The sequence below is a fragment of the Balaenoptera musculus genome, chromosome 13, assembly GCF_009873245.2.
Source record: "Balaenoptera musculus isolate JJ_BM4_2016_0621 chromosome 13, mBalMus1.pri.v3, whole genome shotgun sequence".
Taxonomy (NCBI): domain Eukaryota; kingdom Metazoa; phylum Chordata; class Mammalia; order Artiodactyla; family Balaenopteridae; genus Balaenoptera; species Balaenoptera musculus.
In genome coordinates this window covers 10,166,659-10,194,091 of record NC_045797.1, presented here as the reverse complement: position 1 = coordinate 10,194,091, position 27,433 = coordinate 10,166,659, and the positions used below count along the sequence as shown (strand labels likewise).

General features: G+C 44.9%; 1 protein-coding gene and 1 long non-coding RNA gene across 12 annotated transcripts; one reads left to right on the top strand and one right to left on the bottom strand.

Annotated features, from left to right (window-relative positions):
- Nucleotides 1-46: 46 nt before the first annotated feature.
- Nucleotides 47-13,037, top strand: LOC118906015. Of its 2 annotated transcripts, none has more exons than XR_005022404.1 (3): nt 47-190; nt 4,647-4,784; nt 12,985-13,037. It is a non-coding gene; the product is annotated as an uncharacterized LOC118906015 (long non-coding RNA). The 2 variants fall into 2 exon arrangements; XR_005022405.1 differs by lacking the exon at nt 12,985-13,037 and adding an exon at nt 12,938-12,973.
- ZNF514 (zinc finger protein 514) lies at nt 3,672-22,564 on the bottom strand. 10 transcript variants are annotated; one of them, XM_036873180.1, is made up of 6 exons: nt 22,314-22,564; nt 21,933-22,013; nt 20,088-20,176; nt 15,549-15,675; nt 15,137-15,232; nt 9,198-12,825 (listed from the first exon to the last, which is right to left on the bottom strand). In XM_036873180.1, the coding sequence occupies exons 2-6, from the start codon at nt 21,949-21,951 to the stop codon at nt 11,840-11,842; spliced, it is 1,317 nt and encodes a 438-aa protein (XP_036729075.1). In that variant the 5' UTR covers nt 21,952-22,013; nt 22,314-22,564; the 3' UTR covers nt 9,198-11,839. The 10 variants fall into 10 exon arrangements, with proteins under 10 accessions (XP_036729082.1, XP_036729075.1, XP_036729076.1 ...); XM_036873181.1 differs by having other exon boundaries at nt 22,378-22,564; XM_036873187.1 differs by lacking the exon at nt 9,198-12,825 and adding an exon at nt 3,672-3,718 and having other exon boundaries at nt 21,933-22,564.
- Between the last annotated feature and the right edge of the window lie 4,869 nt (nt 22,565-27,433).

Genomic DNA, 27,433 nt, shown 5'->3' with positions numbered 1-27,433 from the left:
TCCTCGCGTTAGGACCCAGGGGCGGGGCTTGGGCTGGCTGCCGGTGTGGGCGGGGCTGGCTCACGGTGTTCTCTCCACGGACCCGGCGGGACCGTCGGGACCTACTGGGCGGCGGGACCGCGAGCCGGTGACATCCTCCTCCCTCGGAACGGAGCTGATGCTGCGGACTCTTCCCAACCAGAAGTGCGAGGTACAGACGAGCACGGAGAGGGTCTCAGTGAAGGTCCGAGGGGGGAGTAAATAGAATTGAAAAGCTCTTCATACCCAACTCCAGCAAAGCTCTGGATAGTTGTTTTGGGAGAAGCATTGCGGGCAATGAAGACAAATCCATATCCAGAGTGTCTGTTCCAGTCAGAACAAGGTGCTGCTCCTTCCATGATAGAACTGGCCCGATGTAATCAATCTGCAACCAGATAGCTGGCTAATCCTCGGGAGGTAGTGTCATATTGGGGGCTCAGTGTTGGTCTCTGCTGTTGGAATATTGGGCACTAAGCAGTGGCTGGAGCCCGATTGACCCTGGTGAGTGGAAGTCCATGTTGCTGAGCCCAAACGTAACCTCGATCCCTAGTGCTTTGTTCTTGAGTCCGTTTCTGTGGAAAGAGGCTGACTGACATTCACAGGTTGGTTATTCTGTCCACCTCATTAAAATCCTTCTCTGTGGAGCTCACCCTTTGGTAAGCATTCATATGGAACATAATTATCTTAATATTCTGTGCCAAATTAGAGAAGTCTGTCGACACACCTCTCCCCAGACTCCTTGTCAGACCTCCTTGAATTTTCTAATCATACTCCTTTCAAGTACCTGACCATCCAGCCAAGCCATTAGCCACATCCCATGAAAAAGTATAGCTCTGTGCTTCTGATCAGGCAAAATGAACAGCGAGGTGCACTGCTCAAAGTTCTGCCCACTGAGAGGATTTCCCTTCATCACTGTCCCGCAGAGCCTTCCCAAAGTGAGATGTTGTGCAGCTGTGTCCTTTTAGGTGATGCTTGCATACCATGCAGAACCCAAGAGTTTTCCTCTTCAGGCAACTGCTCAGAGGGAGGTTACCGTGAAGCTGTAGGTAGGGGTTGGAGAGAGAAGATAATGTCTCAAGAGTAGAGGCCATGGTCATGAGGAAATCATACAATTTCTTGTGCCTTCAGGATCTGCTTGAGCCCAGCTTCATATATACCACTTCCATTTGATGATGGCGTGCTGCTGTGTGCCCAGCTTTATGGCTTGGTGGGTCAGATGGCACCCAGCTCATGATGGACAGCTCAGGTCACAAGGGAACTTGCTGGCCCATGGCCAAGCAGTCAAGTTCTGGCTTGTTTGTTTTTTCTAACTTTTCATTTTGAAATAATTACAGACTTACAGGCAGCTGCAAAAATAGTACAGAAAGGTCCCATGCACCCCTCACCCAGTTTTTCCCAATCGTGACATCTTATACAGTCATCTCTCAGTATCCACAGAGGATTGGTTCCAGGACCTTCCACGGATACCAAAATCCATGGGTGATCAGGTCCCATAGTTGGCCCTCTGAATTCGTTGTGTCGCATCCATGGATTTAACCAATTGCATATTATGTAGTACAGCAGTATTTATTGAAAAAAAATTTGCATATAAGTGGACTCATGCAGTCCAAACCCATGTTGTTCAAGGGTCAACTGTATAACTATAATACAGTATCAAAACCATTGTACACATTGATACAATGCACAGAGTTCATTTGGATTTTATCAGTTTGCATGCATTCTTGGGGGTGGTGTGTGGTTCTATACAATTTTTATCACGTGTCGATTTCTATAACCACCACAATCACAATACAGAACTATCATCACAAAGATCCCTTGTGCTTTCTCTTTAGAGTCACATTCTCCCTCTTCTGTCTTCCCCAACCATCCCTAACCCTTGGCAACCACTAATATGTTCTCCATATCTAAAATGCTGTCATTTTGAGAATGTTATATAAATGGAATTAGAGAGATTGGCTTTTTTCACTCAGCATAATACCATTGATGTCCGTCCAAGTTATTGAATGCATCAATAGTTTCTTCCTTTTGTTCCACCATTCATCATTGTAGGATATGTAGTTTTTCTCCAATTTTTGGCTCTTCCAAACAAAGCTGCTGTGAATATTCATGTGCATTTTTTGACATTTAAAAAATTTCAAACTGTGATAAAATACACATAACATAAAATTTACCATCTTAACTATTTTTAAGTGTACAGTTCAGAGCACTGAGTCCATTCACATTGTTGTGCAACCATCACTACCATCCATCTCCAGAACTCTTTTCATCTTGCAAAACAGAAACTCCCCATTCCTTTCTCCCTCCTGTCTCTGGCAACCACCATTCTATTTTCTGTCTCTATGAATTTGATTAACTATCTCCTATAAGTAGAATCATACAATGTTTGTCCTTTTGTAATTGGCTTATTTCACTTAACATAATGTCCTCAAGGTTCATCCTTGTGTAGCATGTGTCAGAATGTCCTTTCTTTTTAAAGGCTGAATAATATTCCATTGTATGTATATACTGTATTTTGTTTATCCATCTGCCAATGGACAGTTGGGTTGCTTCTACCTTTTTGCTGTTGTGAATGATACTGCTATGAACATGGGGTACAAATAGATTTTCAGGTCCCTGCTTTCAATACTTAGAGGTATATACCCATCATGTACATGTTTTTGTGTGGGCATAAGCTTTCATTTCTCTGGAATGAATGCCAAGCAGTGAGATTGCTAGATTGAATGGTAAATGTATGTTTTGTTTTTTAAGAATGGCCAAACTCTTTTTCATAGTGGCCATACCATTTTATATTCCCACCAGCAATGTGTGAGAGATCTAGTTCCTCTGATCCTCACTAGCATTTAGAATTGTCACTTAAAAAACACCTTTTTGGGGCTTCCCTGGTGGCGCAGTGGTTGAGAATCTGCCTGCTAATGCAGGGGACACGGGTTCGAGCCCTGGTCTGGGAAGATCCCACATGCCGCGGAGCAACTAGGCCCGTGAGCCACAACTACTGAGCCTGCGCGTCTGGAGCCTGTGCTCCGCAACAAGAGAGGCCGCGATAGTGAGAGGCCCGTGCACCGCGATGAAGAGTGGCCCCCGCTTGCCGCAACTACAGAAAGCCCTCGCACAGAAACGAAGACCCAACACAGCCAAAAATAAGTAAATTTAAAAAAACAAAAAAAAACACTTTTTTAAGCTGTTCTAATAGTTGTGTAGTGATAAATCATCATGGTTTTAATTTACATTTCCCTAATAGGTAATGATGTTTGAATGTCTTTTCACATGCTTGTTTGCCATCTGTATGTCCTCTTTGGTGAAATGTTTGCTCACTCTCTAGTTGGATTGTTTGGTTTCTTTTACTATTGAGTTTTGAGAGTTCTTTGTATATTCTAGATGGGAGTACATTTTGAAATAAGTTGTCTGCAAATATTTTCTCCCAGCCTGTAGCCTGTCTTTTCATCCTCTTAATAGGGTCTTTCACCAAGCAAAAGGTTTCAGTTTTTTTTGTTGTTTTTTTTTTTGGTTTTTTTTGTTTTTTTTTTAAGGTTTCAGTTTTGATGAAGTCCAGTTTATCAGTTTTTTCCTTTTATGGATCATGTATGGAAATATTGATTTTTGTATATTGATCTGATTGTATCCAGAAACTTTGCTGAATTCATTTATTCCAGTAGGTTTTTAGTGTATTTCTTAGGATTTTCTACATATCAGATCATGTCATCTGTGAAAAGAGAGAGTTTACACTGTCAGCCTGCTAATTAACATCTTATTATATTCTGTTACTCTCTCCCTCTCACATTTCTGTTCACTACTGCAGCATCCTGAACCCTGCCACACTCCTGCCCCTAACAGAAGGAGAACCTCATGACTGTCTTACCTTAGTTAGGAAACTTTCTGTGCCTTGCTCAGATTTACTAGAGACTCCAATTAAAAATTTTTTGTTGATGAAGCATATCTCAAATATGAAACCAAAGGTTATCAAGAAGGATATGGTGTCACTAATTTAAGTTCTCTTTAGAATGTAGTCCTCTACCTGAGTTACAAGCAGCCCAGATGGCAGAACTTATTGCACTTACTATATATAGTTAGTCGACTGGCCAAAGACCGGAGAGTAAGTATATACACAGATAGGAGATATGCTTGAGATCAGAACATGACTTTGAGATGCTTTGAAACAAAGAGGGTTTCCTAACCTCTCCTAGAATCCCCATCAAAAATGGACAGCAAGAACTTATGGATTCACTCCTGTTTCCTAGAGAGGTGGCTATTATAAGGGCTGAGGCTCATACAAAAGAGATAATATGGAAGTGAAAGGAAATGCACTAGCAGATCATTAGGCCAAACAAGCAGCCTTAACCAAGGTGAGGTTCCTAACTAAACCCTCAAAGGATAAATCTCTGGAGGAATTCAGAGAGGCCACTATAGAATATCAATGTTTAACCCCTGATTCTGAAAAAGAAGAATGTTAAAAAATGTAACCTTCACTCAGATCATCACTGGTGCTCCCAAGATGGCCACTTGGTGGCGCCAGATGATTTCAGATGACAGCTAAATTTTTCCATGAAACTACGCATCATGATACAGACAAATTGGTTACAATCTTAAATTAACATTGGTAAATAAACTTTAAAAAGAAAACTTTTTAACAGGTTATTTTTAGGTCACGTGTCACCTATAAACATAATCTTGGAAAAACTAAAGGTGGGACATGGCCTGGAACCAAAGCCTCCAAGATCCTTGGACACCTTCAGATGGATTTTATCCAGCTCCTACCCTTCATGAAATGGGTATGTGTTTTAGTTTTTAATATGTCTATTTTTATGATGGACTGAAGCATTTAGTTGCTATGAAAAGCTGTAGTGCTTACTAAAAGCTGCTTGATTTTGTGTATCCAACCTATCACATCCCATTTTTTTATATCAGGTGATCAAAGCACACACTTTACAGGAATCAATGACATCCTTAACTTAAAATTAGCAAAAATCTCAGAAACCCTTTAGCTCCCTGGCCAGGGTACTCCCAGAAGCCCTTATGGCCATATGGTTCACTCCCTTGGGGATACATCAGTTATCTAAGAACTGAACCCATTTATTTAGAGATTCCACTTCCAATACTAGACTCTACCCTGCTGCATGCAGACATGGAAAAATATTACAAGGGATTCATGTACTCTACCCAGTCCTATCATCAGCAGGTTAAGGACATCTTCCCACAGCATCTTCCTAAATAGCCCCTTTGTGATCTTCAACCATGAGATTTTTGTCTGAGACATCAGAGAAAAATTGTTCTTGAACTTTATTGTATAGAACCTTATCGGGTACTGTTAAAAAATACAGCAGTGAAACTCCAGGGGGTCAGTTCTTCAATACATATTTTACAACTAAAGAAGAATTTCCGAATTGACACAACTGGAAGCCTATTCCAGTAGAGGACTTCAAACTGAGCATTCTCCCAGATGCTCTAGAAGCAGCTGGTCTTCAGAAGTATACAGCTGACCAAAGACCTTTGGAATAAATAGATGACTTCAGATAACAGATAGCTTCTGCCCAAGATGTCAGACCAAGACCTGTGTCAAAGCCCTGTTTTGTCTAACACAATACCATATCAACTATACTTCAAAAAAAGTCTTGTTTTGTTTTTCATCTGCTTGCTTATAGTTATCCTTCTCATTTCTATTGATTCCTGGTTGTCATCCACCCATAATGACCCGTTTTCTCTTTTCTTTCCTCTTCATTATAATTGTTAGGTCAGAGCGTACTCATTCTTTTTTTAAAAGTCTTTTATTGAATTTGTTACAATATTGCTTCTGTTTTATGTTTTGGTTTTTTGGCATGTGGGATCTTAGCTTCCCAACCAGGGATTGAACCCGCACTCCCTGCACTGGAAGGCAAAGTCTTAACCACTGGACCGCCAGGGAAGTCCCCAGAGCGTACTCATTCTAATGCCATTCTTAGATTATCCTAAATAGTAGCCACCACTCTAAGTCTCACCAACTGCTGGATATGCCATCCATTGGCAGACGATCATGATAAATATATGTGAACGGTTCTGGTCTCACCAAATGAGACTATAGAGAATTAAAGCCAGTGGTTTTTCCATTAGCACCTACAGGGACAAATGACCTTAAACGAATCAACCTGTGACTTTGCTAGTGAGTGTCCCACTCTCCCAGATAAAGAGCCAATTATCACAATCTGTTGACCAGAATCCAGGTAATTCTAAATTTGAATTCAACAACCTTCATTAGGGTAGTAGGCCAGTTACTTATCAGCTGGAAGAAGGTAAAGGGATCCAAATATATAGCAGAGCTAATGTGAGGCTTTGGTTCCCATCTCATGCCATGAACAACTTTTTTCCTGGATCTCTGTGTGCCCCTACTGGATTCTACTTCCTTTGCAACCATGTCAACAGGTCTCATTTTCCTCAGACTAAAACTTCATGCACTTTAGGAATAGCATCCCAAAACTGTCTGTATATAGAAATCCTAACTTTATAAATCACCAGATGCTGGAAATTCCAACCCAGGCAAGAGCTCCAAAATGTGGCCACCCTTAATTATTCATGCACTCTGCCTTGGGGAATTGCTGACTCATTGTTTATGTGAACAATCAGAGCAGTATTTCCAATGGTGGGAGACAAAAAGACTATAAGAGACCTATCACTCTCTAACTCTGCCAGAAGTTATTAATGACATCACCTCTTCCCTAGATTGAAGATCTGTAGATTTGTCTCAGCTCATTGGCTCAAGTAGTTATGGGCAACTGCTTTGCACTAAACTTCTTACCGACTAATCATGGGGGCATCTATGCCATTGCTATACTTGGCTCAATGAAACAGGCATGGTAGAACAGGCAGTACATCACCTTAAAGAAAACACTACTTGGCTCAATGCTTCTGCACAGCTTCTCTCTCATCAGATGATTGCCATGATGATACAACAAAAAGATCAAAAAGATCTCATGATAAGTTTACTATGGAGACAACCAAACCATCCTCCATAAATATCTGGCTGTCTAGCATCTCTGAATTGGTCAACCTCTCTCAAGCAAGAAAATGACCAAAAGGGAGAACTGAGGGACTAAATATACCAATGGACAATGGATACACCTTATATGACAATAGAACTCTGTCCCACACCTTTGCAGCAACCAGCCTGGAAGCCAAACCACAGCCTCTGCAGCAATCAGCTCAGAACAGCCAAATGACTGCTACTTCCCCCCTATTCTTTGCCCTCACTTCCAACTTAGAACCAACCATAGAAAACCAAATATGCTGCCCAAACCAATCACATAAGATATCCTGCTCCTAGTTAACCCCCCTCCAGTTTTCCCATGCCGACAACTTCCAGTCAGGGCATACCTGAAGCTTTCATTTTTTTTCTTCTCATCGTAAAGCTTTCTTAATCCCTTCATGCCTTTGGGTCTCTGCCAGGTGCAGGTGATAGTGGCTGATCCTTTGCTATGGCAAACTCTGAATAAACAGCCTGTTTCTTCTCATTTGGGTAGTCTTCATTTATTTCCACAAGTGCAAAGCCCTTCATCTTACAGAGGAGAAGACTGAGACCCAGAAAGGATCATGGATATGATCTCATTCCCAAATGGCTTTGAAGTATTGGGGTCTTCAGGCACAGAGTCCTGGTCATTTGTCAATATCCATCCTCCTCTTCTTCCTTAGTAATAGAATCCCCCAATTTTCATTGGCCCCATTGCTGCCCAGGACAAAGCCTTCCATTACCAGCCTCCCTTGCCATCAGCCATAGTCCTATGTCTAAGTTCTTGCCAGTGGTCTGCAAGCAGAAGTGGTATATTGCAATTATTTGATGAGGAATGTTTAAAGTACAGTCTTTATTTTTATGACTTATTTGAATAATAATTGAAGAAGCATTTTTACATTGATTTGAATGTGTTAGGAGGTAACCTCTAAATCCTTGGAACTTCCTGAGTGATAGGATATCTTTGTTATTCATAGTGACCCCCCCAGGGACCATATCTGATAGTTTATGCTAATGAAGTGACTCGTGGTTGGCCCCTAGTTTACACAAATGAGATGACTCAAGATGGGGACTGGCCATGCCTGACAGATCAACCAAGTGATTAGAGGGTTGGGGCTTTGAGCCACATGGTATCAGCCCAACCTGGGGGTGGAGGGCACTGGAGATGGAATTCAACTGTGTGGTCAACTGATCACGCCAACGTAATGAAACCCCAATAAAATTCTGGGCAACGAAGTTCAGGTGAGTTTCCTGGGCTGGAAGCACTCTATGTATTGTTGTTACACATCAATATGCCAGAAGGGTAATGTATTCCTGGGGAAGCCTCACATTTGTGCTGTTCCCAAACCTTACTCTATGTGTCTCTTCCTTAGGCTGGTTTTGATTTGTATCCTTTTGCTATAATAAAATTACCATAATAAATACAGCACTTTTTTGAGTTCTGAGAGTAGTTATATAGAATTACCAAGTCTGAAAGAGTAGTGGGAACTCCCAAATTTGTAGCCAGATGGTCAGAAGGGTGACCTAGGGACCCCCAATTCATGGCTGGTGTTTGAAATGAGAGCAGTCTTGTGGGTGACTGTTTCCTTAACCTGTGAAGTTTGGCCCAACTCTGGGTAGCTGGAATGAGAAGTCATTGTAGTGCTACAAAATAAAATAGCAATGAATTTTCATATACGCATATAACAACCCCAAAAGATAGAACAATGCTAATTTATATTTGAAATTGAAAAATAATTACAGGAACAATATAGTATTTTTCTAAGAAAATATTTGATTGGTAGTGTTCTAGAAGGAAAGATTTTCATCTAGTAGAAAGTGTGCAGTTAGAGCACTGAGAAAACTTGGGCAATACAAGTTGTTTTTCAAATTAATACGTGGTTAGTAAGGACCTACTGGGTGCTCATTTCTGAGAGGAAGTATGAGAAATGACCTGAAGCAGCTTATAATCTGGTTCAGGAGACAAAGAAGTAGCAAGATGATAAACAACCCATGACTTAAATAGATCAAGACAGTGATAAGAACTATCCCTATCTACATATTGTTCATTTTTAAATATTTATGGATACAACAAATGCTTTTACAATTGCAGATGAATAAGACCTGACTTCTCATCAGTGTTCAAGAGAATTATTCCCCAAGGAGGGGACCTTTGAACAGGGTTCTGACTGATTATTAGGCTTTAGACAGTGGAGGGGGCATTCCAGGCTGGTGGAATGGCTTGAGCAGAACGGCCCAAGCTGGGAAGTGCAGAGGCATGTCTTAAGTATTGCAGGCAAGCTAGTTTTTCTGAAATAGAGGTTCTTGTCAGGAGCAGCAGGAGATTAGGGCAGACTGGAGAGGGCATTAAATGCTAAACTGAGAGGTGAGCATTTATCCTGTAGGCAGTACAAAGGCTTTCAGGGGTGCGAATGGGTGCACGCTGATGAGAATGGTTAACGTGATCGAGATACAAAAGAGGAAGGGACAGATGTTAGGCAAAGACCAGCTACAAAGTTGTTGCAGGTATCCAGGTATATAAAGTGACCTGGGCGGGGGTTAGAGAAGGGCACTGGAGGGAAAAAATGTGTGATAGAGCAAACTAAGCTGTTACTAATGTAAAATACTTGCTATTTCTGCTTGTGAACTTTGAATCTCTGGGAAGAATTTCCCATGATTTTCAGGCGCCTAGGCTGGCATCATGATCTTAGCTGTCCAGATGCCTCCTGTGCCTTCTACCTGCCTACTCCCCTCTGCCAACCTCTTGTACCCCTAGATCCTGCTTGTCTGCATGGACCCACTTTGAGCTGGTTCCCTGAATGCTGGGCTCAGCTACCTCATCTGGACTTTAAATGTTTGAACGACTGTCCTTAGTGTAAGCTAATTCCTTTAGTCAAGACTCCTCTGGCCTATGACAGCTCTTGGTCTTGGCTTCTCCACATAGGTTGCAGAGACAACATGATATGAACTTGAGACCCAGTAAGCTTAGGAATAACCATTACAGAAAATAGAAGGTGATAGCAAAGACACACAGATGGCTTGAAGTAACAGACGAGATAGGAAAATTGGTTTAGCAATAGTTGGTATGTCTGTATATTTGATTTTTGAAAAACAGTTGAGGTATAATTTACATACCATAAAACTCACATTTTATTTGCACATTTCAATGAGTTTTAGTAATTTACCAAGTTGTTCAGCTATCACCATAATCCAGTTTTAGGATAGCCCCACCACCCCAGTGAGATTCCTTGAAATATTTGCAGTCACTCCCAGTTGCCACTCCCAGCCCCAGGCAACCACTGATCTACTTTGTCTCTGAAGATTTGCCTTTTCTGGCCATTCCATAAAAAGGGAGCCATACAATATGTGGTCCCTGGCATCTGGCTACTCTCACTTAGGATAATGTTTTTGAGGTTTTGATTTTAATAATACCCATATTTTAATTGATGTTTAAAATTTTTTTATTTCAAAAATCCCAAATCTAGTAGCATAAAGATCTATTAAAATTGCTTTTTGCTCGCAAAAACTTTAATAAGAGTACTCTACTGCCTCATAAAAGTAACATGTATTACAGAGAAACAAGTGCATGGAGCTTTTGTGCAGAGAAGGCCTTCAGTCTCTCAATCCCCAAACTATAGCTGTGAACCAGGAGGAAAGAAGTCCAGCAGTTAGGTGTATAGACCAGGGCATGGCACTCTCCGAAGCTCAGATTCCTTAGCTGTAAAATATGGCTGGTCTAGGTCACTGGTGCCTCCACCTTCATCAGCCTTCACTCTCTTCACCCACACAGCACCCCCTCTCCCATCAGTAACAGGATGGGGAGACAGAACACAAGTGGTTATAAAAACAACCCCCAGCAGGTAGGAGATCACCAGACTAGGTGATTTCTTAGCTTCCTTTCAGCTCTAGCTTTATGAATCAACTTTCCTCACATTCATTAAGCTCCCAGGGTTTCCCTTTTGGGTGAAGCCTTAATGTATGCTGAGGGTTTTGGATTTGGAAAGGCTTTAGTTAGAGGACACACATTATTACTAGTGGAGTTCATATAAAGGGAACTATACAATATGTATAGTTCTGGCTTCTGGCTAGTGGGCTTTCCCAGTTTCACTAAATTCAAAGAGTCACTCTAGTACAAATTCTCTGATGTGCAAAAAGGGCAGAACATCCACCAAAGCCTTTCCCACATGCATTACATCCCCAGGGTTTCTAACCAGTGGGGTGAGCTTGCTGATGTTTATAAGGGGAAGAGGTTTGGCTGAAGGCTCTCCCACATTCACCATATCCACAGGGTTTTTCCTCAAGAACGAATTCTCTGATGCTTAATAAGGGATGTGCTGCGACTGAAGGCCTTCCCACATTTACTGCTTTCTCAGCGATTCTCTTTAGTGTGTATTCCTGATGCTTAGTAAGGCAAGAAGAGAAGTATTACTGATAGCTTTTACCATGCTTGAGGAGTTTCTCTCCAGTATGGTTATCTGGTTTTTGTTTTTGTTTTTGGAATAATATGTGACTGAAGGCTGTGCTATACTCATTACACAGATAAGGCTTCTCCCCAGTATAAACTGTCTGATGTTGAATAATGTGTGTCTCCACTAACTAAAGCCTTTCCAAATCCATTACGTTCACATAGTTTCTTACTAGTTTGAATTCTCTGGTGTTTGTTTGATAAGGGAGGAGTTGTGACAAAAGCCCACTCCCTCTCTTGATATTAATAGAGCTTCAGTTTAGTATGTCCTGTCTGATGTTGAACAAGACAGGTCCTCCGACCAGAAGTCTTCCCACATACATTACACTCATATTATATATATATATATTCTCTGAGGTTTAGTGGTGTGTGTACTCCAGCTGAAAGCCTTTCCACATTATCTGAATTCATAGGGTTTTTTTCCCAGCATGACTTTTCTGATGTTTAATAAGGGATGCAGTGTGAGCAAAGGCTCTTCCACATTCATTACATTTGTAGGGTTTCTCTCCGGTGTGAAATCTATAATGTTGAGTGAGAGAGGAACTCTGGCTGAAGGCTCTCCCACATCTGTTACATTTGTAGGGTTTCTCTCCTGTGTGAAATCTGTAATGTACAATGAGAGAGGAACTCTGGCTGAAGGTTCTCCCACATTCTCTGCATTCATAGGGCTTTTCTCCAGTGTGAGTTCTCTGATGTTTAATAAGGGATGAAGTATGACCAAAGGCCCTTCCACATTCATTACATTTGTAGGGTTTCTCTCCAGTATGAAATCTATAATGTAGAACAAGAGATGAACTCTGGCTAAAGGCTCTGCCACATTCGCTGCATTCATAGGGCTTTTCTCCGGTATGAGTTCTCTGATGTTTAATAAGGGATGAAATATGACCAAAGGCTCTTCCACATTCACTGCACTCATAGGGCTTTTCTCCAGTGTGACATCTCTGATGGCGCCTAAGTTCTGACTGGAAATGGAACAACTTCCCACATTCATTGCATTTACAAGATTTCTTCCCTGGATGGGTTCTCTGAGAGTTATTTCTCCCTGAAGTCTCTCTGAAATCTGTATCACATTTATAGTATCCTTCTCCCATGAGAACACTGTGTTGGTTAACAGGGACTGATCTTAAACCTACACTTGTCCCAAATTCACTCCACTCATGATCTCTCCTAAGGGTGGTAGTAGATTTGTGAGTGAGTGACATTTCTTTCAGATGTCTCTCCTGCTTTTTTGGGTGCATCTCTAACTGGTCATCACAACCACAAGTTGCTTTCAGTTTGGAGGACCAGAGTTCATCTCTAATGTGTTTTTCCACTGATGCTATCTGGAATAATTCTTCTTTGGAAATTCCCTGACTTAGCATTGATTCCTTGGCTTGAGGCCTTCTCTCCCAGTCTGGGGAAAAAAAAAAAAAAAAAGACAGTCTATTATTACCTGTTCTATGTGCCAAGAGGAAGTAAAGTCCTATAATAGATGTAAGATAATTAACCTTTAAAATAATATCTAGGGACTTCCCTGGTGGCACAGTGGTTAAGAATCCGCCTGCCAATGCAGGGGACATGGGTTCGATCCCTGGTCCAGGAAGATCCCACATGCCATGGAACAACTAAGCCCGTGCACCACAACTACCGAGCCTGTGCTCTAGAGCCCGCGAGCCACAACTACTGAGCCCAGGTGCTGCAACTACTGAAGCCCACACGCCTAGAGCCAATGCTCCGCAACAAAAGAAGCCACCACAATGAGAAGCCTGCACACCGCAACAAAGAGTAGCCCCCGCTCGCCACAACTAGTGAAAGCCCGCACGCAGCAACGAAGACCCAATGCACCTGAAAATAAAATTTAAAAAAAAATTTTAATAAATAAATAAAATAATATCTAAAAGAGGTGTACAGTTTCTTCCAAGAATGGTGTATGTCTGAAGAAAGTTTTGGACGTGTCAAGAATAAGATAAGCAGGTGACTGGAGATTAGGAAAACCTGAGAGAACAGTGTTTGGACTCCAGGACACAAGATAAGTCCAAAGATTGTAAAGATGAGAGGAGGGTTAGGAAGATGCCCTCCACAAAGTCTTCCCTCAACACCTCAGTCCACACCACACATTATTATGTATTATATAATATACATATACCATGTATTATATTACATATAAATATGTTACTTCACATGGCAAAAGGGACTTTGCAGATGTGATTAAGGGCACAGACCTTGAGATGGGGAGATTATCCTGAATTATTCAGGTGGGCCCAATCTAATCACAAGAGTTCTCAAAATCAGAGAACATTTCCTGGCTGAGTCAGAGAGATGTGGTGTGAGAAGGACTCGATCCACCATTTCTGGCTTTGAAGGTGGAGGAAGGGCCCCATGGGCCAAGGAATGTAGCAGTCTCTAGAAGCTAGGAATGCCCCTCAGCTTACAGCCAGTAAGACAATGAGGAGCTCAGTTTTACAACTGCAAGGAATTGGTACTGCCAACAACCCAAAGGAACAGGAAACAGATTCTTCCCTAGACACTCCAGAAAGGAACTCGGCCCTGCTGATACCTTGGTTGTAACACTGTGAGACCCATGCTTGATTCTGACCTATGAACTGTGAGATAATAAACATGTTGCTTAAAGCCGCTAAGTTTGTGACAGTTTGTTTCAGCAACAACAGAAAGCTAATACAATAATAGTGACCCTTCTGAAGAGGAAAATGACTGGCAATGCCTAACCAGGGCTCCAGAGGCCAGATTCTGAGCCAGTAGGTCTTGTGTGGCTCCTGGGGATATGAATGTTTAACAAGCTCCCCGAGAGATTCTGAAACACAGCCATGTTTGCAGAACATTGTAAACAGACAGATATTGATGATGAGACTAGATCCAGACGTCAGACCCTTGCCCTCGTTCTGGAAGGAAACAAGATCAAGAGAGTACTAAATACAGAGGAGATCAGCATCTTCCCTCTCTCTCCTCTCTTCTAGGTTCCCATGACAAGGCCCAGCCTGTGCTGTCAGGATTTGAGCCCTGCTTTCAGGAGCGTTAGCTCTGGCCTGAGGCTGATTCTGCCTCAACACAGACTGTCATCTCCGGTATGCTTGGGGTACACATGGGAGTCAGGAGAGCTTTGTATCCAGAATTCTACCCCAAGGGGTGGAGCCTACGGGGTACTCTCAAATCACCTAGGAATAAACAGTTTCAAAGAGATTCCATCAACAGCTAGTAAGGAGTAGTCTTTGTTCCTGGAATCACCTCTGTTGCAGCTTAGCTTAACCAAGCTTGAAGTGTCCTCACCTTGATCTTCCTGACTATCCATCAGGATGTCCTTGCCAGTAACCCTTTAATTTCTGGGCTACTTAACTGTTCAGTCTGGTCCCTTGCTAACTCTCTTAGCCCTGCTGATATAGGATTGCTGGGCACTTACATCTGTTGATCCTTAGATTCCATCTAATACTGACCGTGTGACATCTAGTGATGATGCACAGCCGCAAGAACCCTGACAGGTGGGCAGAGATAGGTAACAAGGGAAATATAAACACTAGAGAAGAAAATGAACATCTCTTCTTTTCCCACCAGAAAACATTACAAAAGCCTATACGTATTCAAAATACTGGTGTTGAGGGTTCCTGGCAAGTGACCTCACCTTTTCAAAGAAAAGCCCCCTGACCAAGGGCTCAGGGGAACTTCCCACTCTCAGTTGGGCCTTATTATCTGCTTTGGTCCAACTCACTCACCTGCGGGGGCACCTGTTGAGATTTCTCTCTCCAAAATACAGGGCTCTTCCCCTTCCTCCAACCGGCAGATGACATACGGTTTGGACATTGGAAACCCTGGTGGGAAAGGAAAAGGATCATGACTATGTCAGAGGTCAAGGCTTGTAGACAGCCTCCAAAGAATAAGCATTGTGAAGTATCAGGAGCAGAGTCATGAAACTTCTTATTCTGAGTGCATATGGAGTGGGACTTTTCCTAGGAACAAGGAGTAGAAATACCGTATCTCTGAGCCCCAAAGAGAATATAAATGTCTAATTCCAGAATCCCAGGGCAAAAATCAGCCAACAGGCCCAGACACCCCTAGCTTTTAAACACCAAGGAAATAAAGATGGCCTGATGGGCAGGCTTTGGGCTTTGGAGGAGCTGAGCTCACCCAGGGAGGCCAGGTTCTTGAAATTCTCCAGCATCACTTCCCGGTACACGTCCTTCTGAGTAGGGTCCAGCTGCCCCCACTCCCACCGGGTGAATTCCACAGCCACATCCTCAAATGTCATCAGGTCCTGAAACACAGAAGACACTCTTGCACCCTCGGGGAGCACACTCATGGCCCTGGGGAGAAGAGTAGACTGGTGTCTGAGTAGAACCTCAGGATGTACAGGAAGGGATTCCGAGATTTCCTAGCTATCGCAATGCCCCTGTTCTGGGTTTTATCATCTCAAAAATATTTTAAGCTGCTCCAGGGATTGTGTCATCCTTACTACTTGGTATCCCACCCAGTGCCCACATATGTCAACATCAAGCTGCTTAGAAATGTAATCGGGGTCTCAGGAGAATCAGGCCTACAGAGACACTCTGCTTATATGGAAGAGAGAAATACAATCCATTTCCTCAGTTTTCAAAAGGTTTCACTCTCAATTTAGTGACATTTAAATGGAATCAATTAGAACAAACTCATATGCTCTGCATTCTGAAATGCACTGGTATCAGTAGTTTTCTAATTAAGTATTTTTGAAACTTGTGACCTAGGATTTCAATGACAACTGTTGCTAAGGCCAAATAAAATCATTTGGGGCTTAGAATAACTTATCCCCAAAACAGCCTGCCAGCACACAGTTCAGTGAAAGTGTATCAAGTGGCCTTATGGTGAATCAGTAAGTCTTTTGCGAGTTTGATTAACATAAATCCTCTCCCCCAAAGCCTAATCATTTTTCAGTTCCTGAATGTGCAAAGTTGAGTGTGAGACCCTGGATCTCAGGTGCCCACAAGGTACAACCATTCTGTGGGTCCCAACCAGGACTATCCTGGCACTCTCTATAACAGCAACACTCTCATTTGACTTACATTGTACAAAAATCCATGAACTATGAACTATAAAGCAGATAAGTGAAGGGTAGTACTGTTACTTTCCCCCAAAAACGTTTAAAAGTCAAATCCCATTTAGTTACTAAGGTTTCCACAGAATAAGCCAAAGTAACAATTTTATATTAAGTTAAAGGCAGTCCAGAATAATCAAATGTGGAAAACTCACTACTTTAGTAACCTCTTGTGATAGATTATACTATTTGTTCAAAATATTCATTGGCCCTCCCTACAAAATTGATCTTCCTACCCCACTAACTCAGGTGTGGCCAAATAATCTGCTTTCACAGATGGAATGTGAAGGAAGTGACATGAGCTTCTTAATGAGCAAAAGCCTTCAGAGTCAGTGGAGGTTCTGCAATTGCTTCTTTTTCCTCTGCTTTGAGAATGGCAAATGATCCCAGAGTGAAGATGTGGGGCAAAACCACAGCTTGTGTGTAATGTGGACAAGAAATGAACCATTGTTGGTGTAAGTCTCTCAGGGTTTGCTGTTGTTATCACAGCATAACTAGCCTAAACTGACTCATTAAAAAAGCTGGTACTCCAAGTAGGGTTCTGCCATGACAAAAAGCCTAAAATATGTGACACTGTCTTCAGGGCCAGGCAGTGAGGAAACTTATTGGCAAGATGGCAACCGATGTAATTTGGTGGTGAACTGTGGGGTAAAGCTGTTGCTGCAGTAACTTGAAAGACGAACAATGCAAGCATGAGCTTGTGATGTTATGAAAAGAGGAGGGAAACATAATTTCAGTAGTATGAGTTGGTTGTCATTGGCATGTCATTTGACAGTATTACAGGAAAAAAAAAAAAATGAGCTCAAGAGTGTGCTGATTTGCAAAATAAAAATGGAAGGCCAAAGAAAGTGTCCAGAAATTCCAGGACTTGCAGGGTTGGAGATTTAACCAATTCTCATTTCCAGCTGGTCAAAGACAAAATAAATATGGCTTTTGCATGAAAAAGGACGATTAAAACTCAGCCTAATGGCAAGGACCAAATCATGGGTGTGATTGTCAGACCTTTTGTTTAAACCTCTTATTAATTTCAGATGGCTCCCAGTAAATCCTTTCAGTGGGACCAAATTGTTCACAGTGACTAAAAGTATGGTTTTCCCAAGGAAACCCCAAAAGCTCCACAATTAAGTCTAAAGAGAGGGGCATATTTCAACAAGAACTGTGGGAAAAGCTATTGACACAGGGAGCTAATGGAAGGAAGTACACAAAAAGCTGGTCAAGTTTTTGAGAGTTACACTGAATGTTCATGACTTGAAACAATCCTTGGGCCATCAACCTACTCAGGCAGAATGAAAAAGCTGCTTAGCCCTCAAAAGAGTTTATTCTCCAACATCATCTTCATATGTGACCAAGGGGGATACTGTAAAAGGAAGGAACTTCTGGAGGGCAGAGCCAAGGAGAACACTGGACTGGGGAGCTGTACCCAGGGAGCAGAACCACTGCATATAACCAAAAGACTTCCCCACTTCCAAGGCCAAGGTCTTCACCAAGTCTGCCCAGTGGAATTTTTTTTTTTTTAAAAAGATCTTTACTGGAGTATAACTGCTTCACAATTCTGTGTTAGCTTCTGTTGCACAACAAAGTGAATCAGCCATATGCATACTCTGCCCAGTGGAATTTCGTAACTGTTACAGACCAGGGACTGCTGGGCTCCTCCCATGGTTCCCCTTTCTGAACAGGGGTGTTTACTGTGGTTATCCAGCCCCATTGTTCCACTGTATGTGGGATATATGGATTCAGGCAGCCTGTCTTTTTCATAGATCTCCATATCCAGAGGAGAAATATCCAGACCTGATGTCCAAAATATCACACCATCCAGGACTTCAATCCTGATGCTCTGACGGGATGGGGCTTTTGGGTTATCTCCCCTGGGGAGAAATTTTGTGTGCAGGAGGGAGGGAAGTGAACATCTGTGAGCAAGAAAACAGACAGTGTAACTGTTTGTTCAGAATGTTTACTGCCCCTCCCTCTGGGCCCCTTACTACAGGAGGCTTATCCTTCCCACCTCACGGACATTAGGCATGGCCACGTGACCTGCTCTGGCCAATGGGCTGTGCGCAGAAGCAGCACATGCCAGTTCTCGGCAGAAGCCTGGAGAGCCATCCCCTGAGTCTCACACTGCACCTTCCCCCAGCCACAGGAACGGCACATCCCAGAGGAGGGCTGACCCTTCAGCCTGAATCCCAGAGTGAAGAGGGTGTGGAGCAGAGTCACAGCCAGCCCACTAATGATAGGCAACGTGTAGAAGAAACACACTTCATTACTGTGAGCCCGCGAGAGCTGGGGGCTGTTGCTACCACAGCATAACTAGACGAAGCTCTGATACACCTCTGAATGGTGTACATCAGGGCCAAAGAGGTTTAAGCTCTTTATTACTCTACTAATTACTGGAGAGAATTCCTTATTGGTGAGAGTTTCCCCTATTGACTAGAAAACTGATTATAAATGTCTATTATCAAGCCAGAATCCCACTAAACCACCACCTTGGATGCTAGGAAACGATGCAGGCTGGCGTTCACAGCCCTCCACTTGGTTCTCCCTCCACATCCAGCCTCCTACAGCCAAACCTGAATCCACCTCTACAGTCAGTCACCATTAACCCCGTCATCCCCATCGCAACTGAAGCTGACAAGGACTAGGCAACTCCGTTTGCCAGAAGACTCCAACAACTACATGAGGTGGTTGTATTACTGAGTGGTTGAGTCTGGAGCCAGACAGCCCAGATCTGAAACTGGCTCCCGCCCTCATTAGCTAGATAACCAGGACCACGTTACTTTCTCTCTCTGTGCCTTGGTTTCCTCGGGTTACCTCTCTGTGCCTCAGTTGCCATTCTTCAAAGTGGGACTGTTTTATAGATGAAATTAATTAGTATAAATAAATTGTGCAGAATAGTTCCTGATACCTGTTTGGTTTTCAGCAAATAACAGCTTTTATTATTTTCATCATTATCATCAACATGATTATCATCCTCATTTTACAGTTGGCAAAACCAGGGCATTGAGAGTTTAGGTGATTCATCCAAGGTCACGCAGCCAGAAGCAGTGAAGTTAAGTGTGTTGCCACACTAATCCTGGAAGATAACATTTGCACAGGGGTCCGGCCTCAAATGACCTCCTCACCTGTCCGAGCCCTCAGAACCTCCTTGTCCCCACTTCTCCGTGCACCTTCCCCAACCTCTCCAGCACAGGCTGATTCTCCTTTTCCCAAACTCTGATGGAAAGGCCTGTCTGTGCCATTCCATCTGCCATCACACCACGCACATCCTTACCGTGACTGGGGCTGCATCCTGGTGCGAGAGTCCTCTCCCCTCTGTGGCTGTGACATCTCCTTCAGGGCCAGGGTGCTCTCACATTACTTGGTACTCACCACAGCGCCCGTTACAGAAATAAACCAAAGGATCTGAGTGAGTGCACACTGAGCAGAGAGGAGAGGGCCCTGGGCAAGGGGCAAGGAGGCCAGCAAAAGCCTTGATGGGCTCGGCCTCCTGCAGAGCAGGAATTGGGGTCAGTTCCCTTTGGCAAACGAGGAGGCTCCAGAGAAAAGGAGGCAAAACTATCCATAGTTCAGGCCATTGAGGAAAAATTAAGAGAACCCCAACTCACCTGGGGCCTGGCTTTCAGGAATAAGCTGGCTGTTCCCTTTTCTCCTGGGCATCTCTCTGGAGGAAGAGCAGGGTCCTGAGAAGGGAGAACTAGGAAGGTAAAAGGAGCCATAAGGAAGGCTAACCCTCGTGAGATTTACAGCTCCCAGACTCCCCAAGTCAGTGTGTCACTTCCATGGTTCTGGGGACAAGGCTGGGCCAAAGGGATGTGACGGACGGGCTAGAGGCTGCCCTCGTACACAGCTGTGTGAGGTCCCCACCTGTCCATAGGCCACAGCAAGCTGTAGGTAGCTGAAGTGTGACCACAGTCTGGCCACTCTATAGGAGAGTTACTTACTGGGCCTCCAATATGCAGGTCATTTACTAGGCCTTTTGAAAATATAAACGTGGATAAGAACTTCAAGGAATTTTACTGTAACCTGAGGGTATAAGACAGGTTAACAATACAAAATAAGGCCTAGGACGAGGCCACATAGGGATATAGGACTTTGGGGAAGAAGTTACACCTCTCCCCTTATCCCTGGGAAGCAACACAGGGGCCAGCTCTTCCTGAGCAGCTGTCCTCTATGTTCTTAAGCACCGTTAGGTCTCTAGAGGGTATTCTGAGAGCCCCTCTATTATAGGTCTTTGTATCATACTGTGTTTAAAGTCTTCAAACAAACAAAGAACTAACCCCAACCATGCCAGAGAAGTGGTTAAGGCCACCACCAACAAAAGCAGGGAGGTAGGCAGGCAGCATGGTATAGCACAGGTCAGCACTTTTCAAACTTTAATGTGCATATGGATTCCTGAGGATCTTGCTAAACAGGCTGGTTCAGGGGATGTGGGGTAGAGCGTGAGAGTCTGCATTTCTAGAGAGCTTGCAGGAGAAGCCTGTGCTGCTGGTCTACAGACCACAAGGCATATAGGAAAAAAGAGGGGGTGAGAGTCACAGAGATTTAGCCCTGTTCTGTCATTGGCCAGTTTTATGACCCTGAGCGTGTGCACTGAAGAATTAAAATGCCCACCCGGGACTTCCCTGGTAGTGCAGTGGTTAAGAATCCCCCTGCCAATGCAGGGGACATGGGTTTGAGCCCTGGTCTGGGAAGATCCCACATGCCGCAGAACAACTAAGCCTGTGCACCACAACTACTGAGCCTGCGAGCCACAACTACTGAGCCCATGCACCTACAGCCTGTGCTCCTTAACAAGAGAAGCCATCGCAGTGAGAAGCCCGTGCACCACAACAAAGAGTAGCCCCTGCTCGCCGCAACTAGAGAAAGCCCGCGTGCAGCAACGAAGACCCAATGCAGCAAAAATAAAATAAAATGCCCACTTGGTGAAGGAAAAAGAGATTCTAAACTAAGAAAGGAATGGCTTAAAATCTCCTGGGTCACCTGGATTGCGCTCTCCCTAACACTGGGGGGGACGGTGGTCACAGGAGGTGCCCACCGTGTACACTGCTGACCTTGTACCCAGATGATCTGGAAGAACATTATTACTTAATGAAGTAATAAAGGAAGAGGGTCGCAAAGCTCCAAATGGCCCCACTGTCCTCTGATCCCTGGCCAAGGGCCACTCCCTCACAGGTTTATTGCCGTCTCCCTGCCACAGCAGGAAGAGATCCCCTCCTGCTCTCCCCTCTGTCCGCTGGCCTTTGGGATAAGTCTCCCATGGCCACGCCCTCCATGGTCTCTGGATGCTGGGACTTCACGCTCCTTAGCCTGGAAGGCACCGCCACAGGGAAGGCGGTTGCAGGCTCTGCCTCTGCAGTGGGATTCCCCGGCCCTTTCCTAGGGCCCTCCTCCTCGACCCAGCACTAACCCCCCAGGAGAGTTCTGGCCCGCGGCACCCTCGAGAGCCAAACCTGATGCTGTGGAGTCCATAGCTCGTGCTAAGGGGCGATGTCCTTTCACTAGGTCCAAATCTCTGTCCTTCGGCCGGGTCCCTGCGGTTCTCCCGGGGTTCAGGGAGCGGGGAGCACGCTGGGTAACACCAGGCATTCCCACTCCGGCAGCCACGCCCAGCCAACCCGCAGCGCCCAGAGCAGGGCTGTCAAACCCGGGTCCACTTCCCAGCGGCGCGCAGCATGGCTGCGGGGGCGATGCTCTTCTCCCGCTCCCACTCCCACACCCCTCACGCGCCCGGCCTCCGCCCACGGGCTCCGCTCCGCCGCTCTCCTCCTAGGGACCAGGCTCTGGAACCCAGCTCTCACGCAGAGCACCAGGAAAAACGGCCACAGCCACACCTGCGACCTCCGTGCCCGCTCCTCCACTGCCCAGAGGCAGCAGGGATTCTGGGGAGAGCCTCACAGGGAAACGACCGGCCCCGCAACTCTGGGCCCAGCTCCAGGCCTCCTCAGCCCCTCGCAGGCGGGCAGACGAAGGGACACTCCCCTCTGTGTCACGGGCTCGGGAAGCGGTGCGCAGTGCAAGCCTGCGCGCCAGGAGTCGCTAAAGCCACAAAGGTCCAAGGGACGCCCGAGTTCCAGCCCCAACCCCACCTCCCGAGACCCGTCCTGAGCCTGCGCAGACCCGCCGCCAGGCGGGGGGCGGGGGGCGGGGCTGCAGGGCGGGACCCAGCAGCGCCTGCGCCCTGTCAACTGGAGAATCCTGGGTGCTGTGCTCCCGCAGCTGCGGGTGAGGAAAGTGGGCATCAGCTACGTGGATGGAGGTTTCACCCTGCTACCAGCCACGGGCAGGGAACCGGAAGCAACCTCCATATTGGGAGTGCCTTTAGTACTGGGCCAGAGAGCCTGTCTTGGGGCTGCTCAACAGAAGTCACTGGAGATTTGTTAAAAAGAGAAGCCTGGGCCCTACCCTTAATCTGCCGAATAAGAATTTCTAGGAGGCTCTCCAGACATGTATATTTCTTATAAAGTGCTCAGGAGATCTGATGGCCCATGGTGAAGCAGGAGATAGATGGGTCCCAGGCTGGAAGGGGCCAAAATAGCAGGAAGGAGGAGAAGCTAAGCCCTGCCCAGATAAGAGACCGCTTATTTCTCATCTTGAGGTCAAGGACACTTTCCTGACTACACATGCGCAGAAAGGCTCCTTGAAGGTCAAAAAGGGAGGGGCCGCCACCACATAGTAGGTGATGTCAACCTACCCATAGGCCTCTTCGCTAGAATCCATCTTGGCTAAGAGGTGCATGCACACACATGAGAGGACCCTGAAATATACCAAATACGAACTCAGAACCAGGCAAAGCAAGGTGATCGGCCAAAGGAAACGTGGAAGAAATATCCCATAAAAGTGATTCAAACTACCACAGGGGCAGGGCCCTCTCTTTGAGCCCACCTGTGTGCCTATCCACACGTACCCTTTTTCCTCCTAATAAATACTTTGTTTCACTGCTTTCTGACTCTATGTGGAAATTCATTTCTACACAGCTGACGGGCCAGGGCCTTGTCACTTGCCACTGGTCCCTGGTGGTCTGAGGCTAGGATTCAGCGCTCTCACTGCCACGGCCTGACCTCAGTCTCTGGCTACAAACCGAAATCCTGCTTCAAGCCACTGCAGGCCGAGGCCACCTGAGATCAGTTGCAGGCTACTAACTGCTATTCTACAGGCTATTAACGTGCCTGTCTTTCTCCCACTGTCCCCCGGTTTTGGATTCAGTGAAGGGTGAACTCAAAGAAGGGAGCGCTTTGGACTCCCTCCTCTTCTGGAAACGTGTATCATCTAGGACCTAAAAGAAATGGAGAAACGGTCTGGATATTAAAACAGTGGTTCTCTGGAGGCACTCCTCAATCAGAGAGGGGATTTGTGAGGACTGAGAGGTTGATTTATAGACCCTAATTAGGGGTTCAAGGAAGAATAACCTATTAAATCAAGGCAAAAAGTCCACTCTCCTTTTTTTTTTTAAATAAATTTATTTTTGGCTGCGTTGGGTCTTCATTGCTGCACGTGGGCTTTCTCTAGTTGCGGCGAGTGGGGGCTACTCTTTGTTGTGGTGCACGGGCTTCTCATTGCGGTGGCTTCTCTTGTTGCAGAGCATGGGCCCTAGAGTGCGTGGGCTTCAGTAGTTGTGGCATGCGGGCTCAGTGGTTGTGGCTCACGGGCTCTAGAGCACAGGCTCAGTAGTTTTGGCGCATGGGCTTAGTTGCTCCACGGCATGTGGGATCTTCCCAGACCAGGGCTAGAACCCATGTCCCCTGCACTGGCAGGTGGATTCTTAACCACTGCACCACCAGGGAAGTCTCCATTCTCCTTTCTTGTTTTTTCAATCTGTTTCACTTTTCTGCCAGCACTTCTGGTGGCACAGATGGCCAGGATGGCACAGCAAGTGCCCGGCAAGTAAGCCCTCTTTCTCCTAAGCCGAGGAGGTGTGGGAAGGCGGGGCTGCCTGGGAACCATGGTTTCTGTTCTCTTCTGTGCTCTGGAACCAAAAAGGGGAGGGTATGGACACATGAGAAAAGAGCGTCATCTCATTGGTGGCTGACATAACTAGAAATGGAACTGCTTCAGATGAACTTGAGGGGCGCTGCCTGCCCCTGATGTCTTTTCCTTTAGGCATTGGCCTGCTACAGTGCCTGACATTTCCCACTCTTAAATTCCGTCCTTTGGGACAGACCTTGAGCTAGAGGCCCTTGTTACAATGCACATTTGTTACCCGGGAGAGTTAATCAATAGCTTAACAGTGATGTCTCTTCCCCGACTCAGAGTGCTCTGGTGTGCCATTTGACGCCAAGTGCAGTCAGGGGAGCCCTGGTCCCCAGCAGCCTGATAGGTTTCCCCATTACCCCTGACATTCCCTTTTGCTGCTCCTTTGTACTCAAACCCTTCTCCCATCCCAACCCTTTGTGATCACTGCTCTGTTCTGTGCTGTAGTTTTCCTTTTCCAGAATACCTTATAAACAGGATTATACAGTATGTAACCTTCTGAGAGTGGCTTCTTTCACTCAGCATAAAGTCCTTGAGATCCAGCCATGTTGTCATGTGTATCAGTAGTTCATTCATTTTTATTCTGAGTCCAGCTCTCTTTTACGGAAGGTTGTCAGAAGGTGCTGTACAACACATCCACTTACATCCTATTTGCCAGAACACATGACCACACCTAGCTACCAGGAAATGTAGTCTTTATTCTTGTGCCTGGCTAAAATTCTAGTACCACAGAAGAATAATGGGAGATATCAGACTTTAAGAACAACATTGCTAAACTGTAGTTTATCCAGAGGAAAATCAGATAGCAAGAGCATCTCTCTAACTCACATTAGCCTGAAGGAGATGGCTTACTCTAGTTTAAAGAGCTAAAGGAATTTTAAGAACTAATTAAAAGAAACAAAAATGTGAAAGACTGGCTGGTGCTTTTGAAAGGCAGAACTGAAGCACAGAGATTTCTGCAGGTCCAACATGTGCTCTGGCAGACAGAGCCTCCTTAACTAATGTGGGATGTTAGAGCACCACCATCTGACTTACCTGGGTAAGGAGTCCCACAGTAAAAACAGGAACCTGTTCACAATTAGGGTTCAGGCATATACAATCATTTAGGGTGGACTAAAAACCCAATGGTATCTATTTTGAAAAAAATATATTAAACAAACAAAGGTATAGAAGTAAATTACCAATCTGACCTGGAATCAGACCTAGGCATCAGAAGAAGCAATGCTTTTCAGGTATAGTGTAAAATTGTGCCTGAATATTTCTCTTCCACCGCATCTACCCAGCTTCTGATGATACACATGCACCCCAGGAAAAAAGAGGTGGTAGTAGAAAATAAAGAATATTACTGCTAAGTAGCCAAATCCCTTTGCTAGGGGATAAACCATCCTCTACCCCATAGACTGAGTGGTAAAACTGAAAACACTTATCACTAAGGGCCCATGCTCTTCTGCTAAGATAACACCTCTTAAAAGGCCACATGATATAAAAGAATGATGTTTTCTTTTGACAGAGAGTTTGGAGAGATGTAGATCTGGATACAGAGTACCATGTAGTAGCAGCAAAGAGAAGAGACGCTCAGAGAAATAAGGTTAAAGGGTGTCCAAGAAGAGGAGTCTTAGAATTGCAAGAGGGGGCCTGGGAGGAGGAGGGGCTACTGTTAGAAGCAACCTGCAGCAGTTCAGGAGACAGCAACACAGCTGAGCAAAACAACGAGACACAGCAAAACTGTCCGCTGAAACAGGGACACTGCAAGGCCACACTCCACCCCCGCCCCACCTGTCTCATAGAGAAACACCCATGAAAGGGGAAGGCTAAAATCCTATGTGGCAGATTTTTTTTTAAACAACCATCGTTTCTTTGACACGCCTCCCTTTGAGAGGTGGGCTGTAATGCCCTACCCTTGAATCTGGGCAAGCTTGTGACTGCTTCAGCCAACAGTGTAAAGCAGAAGTGACCATTGATTTTCGAGGCTAGGTCATAAAAGGCCATGCAGCTTCTGTCTCATTCACTGGGACTCTCTCTCTTGGAGCCCTGAGTTGCCATGTAAGAAGTCTGACCACCCTGAGACCACCACGCTGTGAGGAGGTCCGAGTACAAAGAGAGGCTACGTGTAGGGACTTTGGTCCACAGTCCTGGGGAGCCCAGCCACGGATGCCAGTCCATGTACCAGACACACAAGTGATAAAGACACTTGAGTCCTCCCAATGGAGTCAGTGTGAAGCAGTGACAAGCCACCCTTGCTGTGCCCTGTCCAAGTCCCTAACCCACAGAAGTTACTGGCATAATAAACCTTGTTTTAAGCCACTGAGTTTGAAGTGATTTGTTACACAGCAGCAGATAGCCATAACATCTTGCAATTTGGCAGAGCCCCCAGCTGGCAGGCCTTGTTTTATTCTAAACAAGGTTGTTTCTTGGCTGTTCAGCATCCATATGCCCTTCCTAACTCTTCTAAGAAAACTGGCTAAAACTCTCTTAATCTTTCCAGCAACATGGCAGATTGGGTTTCCTGAACAACCCTAATTGAAAAAAACTAAAAAACTAAAAATGCTGAAAAGTTATAAATCATCTCTCTAAACACACAGGCATGAAAGTAAGGAATTTGCAAAGTTAAAAAAAAAATGAACGAAAACAAAAAGATACACGCACCCCAATGTTCACAGCAGCATTATTTACAATAGCCAAGATATGGAAGCAACCTGTGTCCAGCAACAGATGAATAAGATGTGGTATAAAATATTCCAGCAAAAAATGGGGGTAGGTTGGGCTGGGTCTCCTTCAATGGGCATCTGCTGCCAAGGAGGACAGTGGACTTGTGTGTGTGTATACACACACACACACACACACACACACACAATGGAATACTACTCAGCCACAAAGAAGAATGAGACTTTGCCACCTGCAACAACATGGATGGACTTAGAGGGTATTATGCTTACTGAAATAAGTCAGACAGAGAAAGACAAACACTTTATGATATCACTTA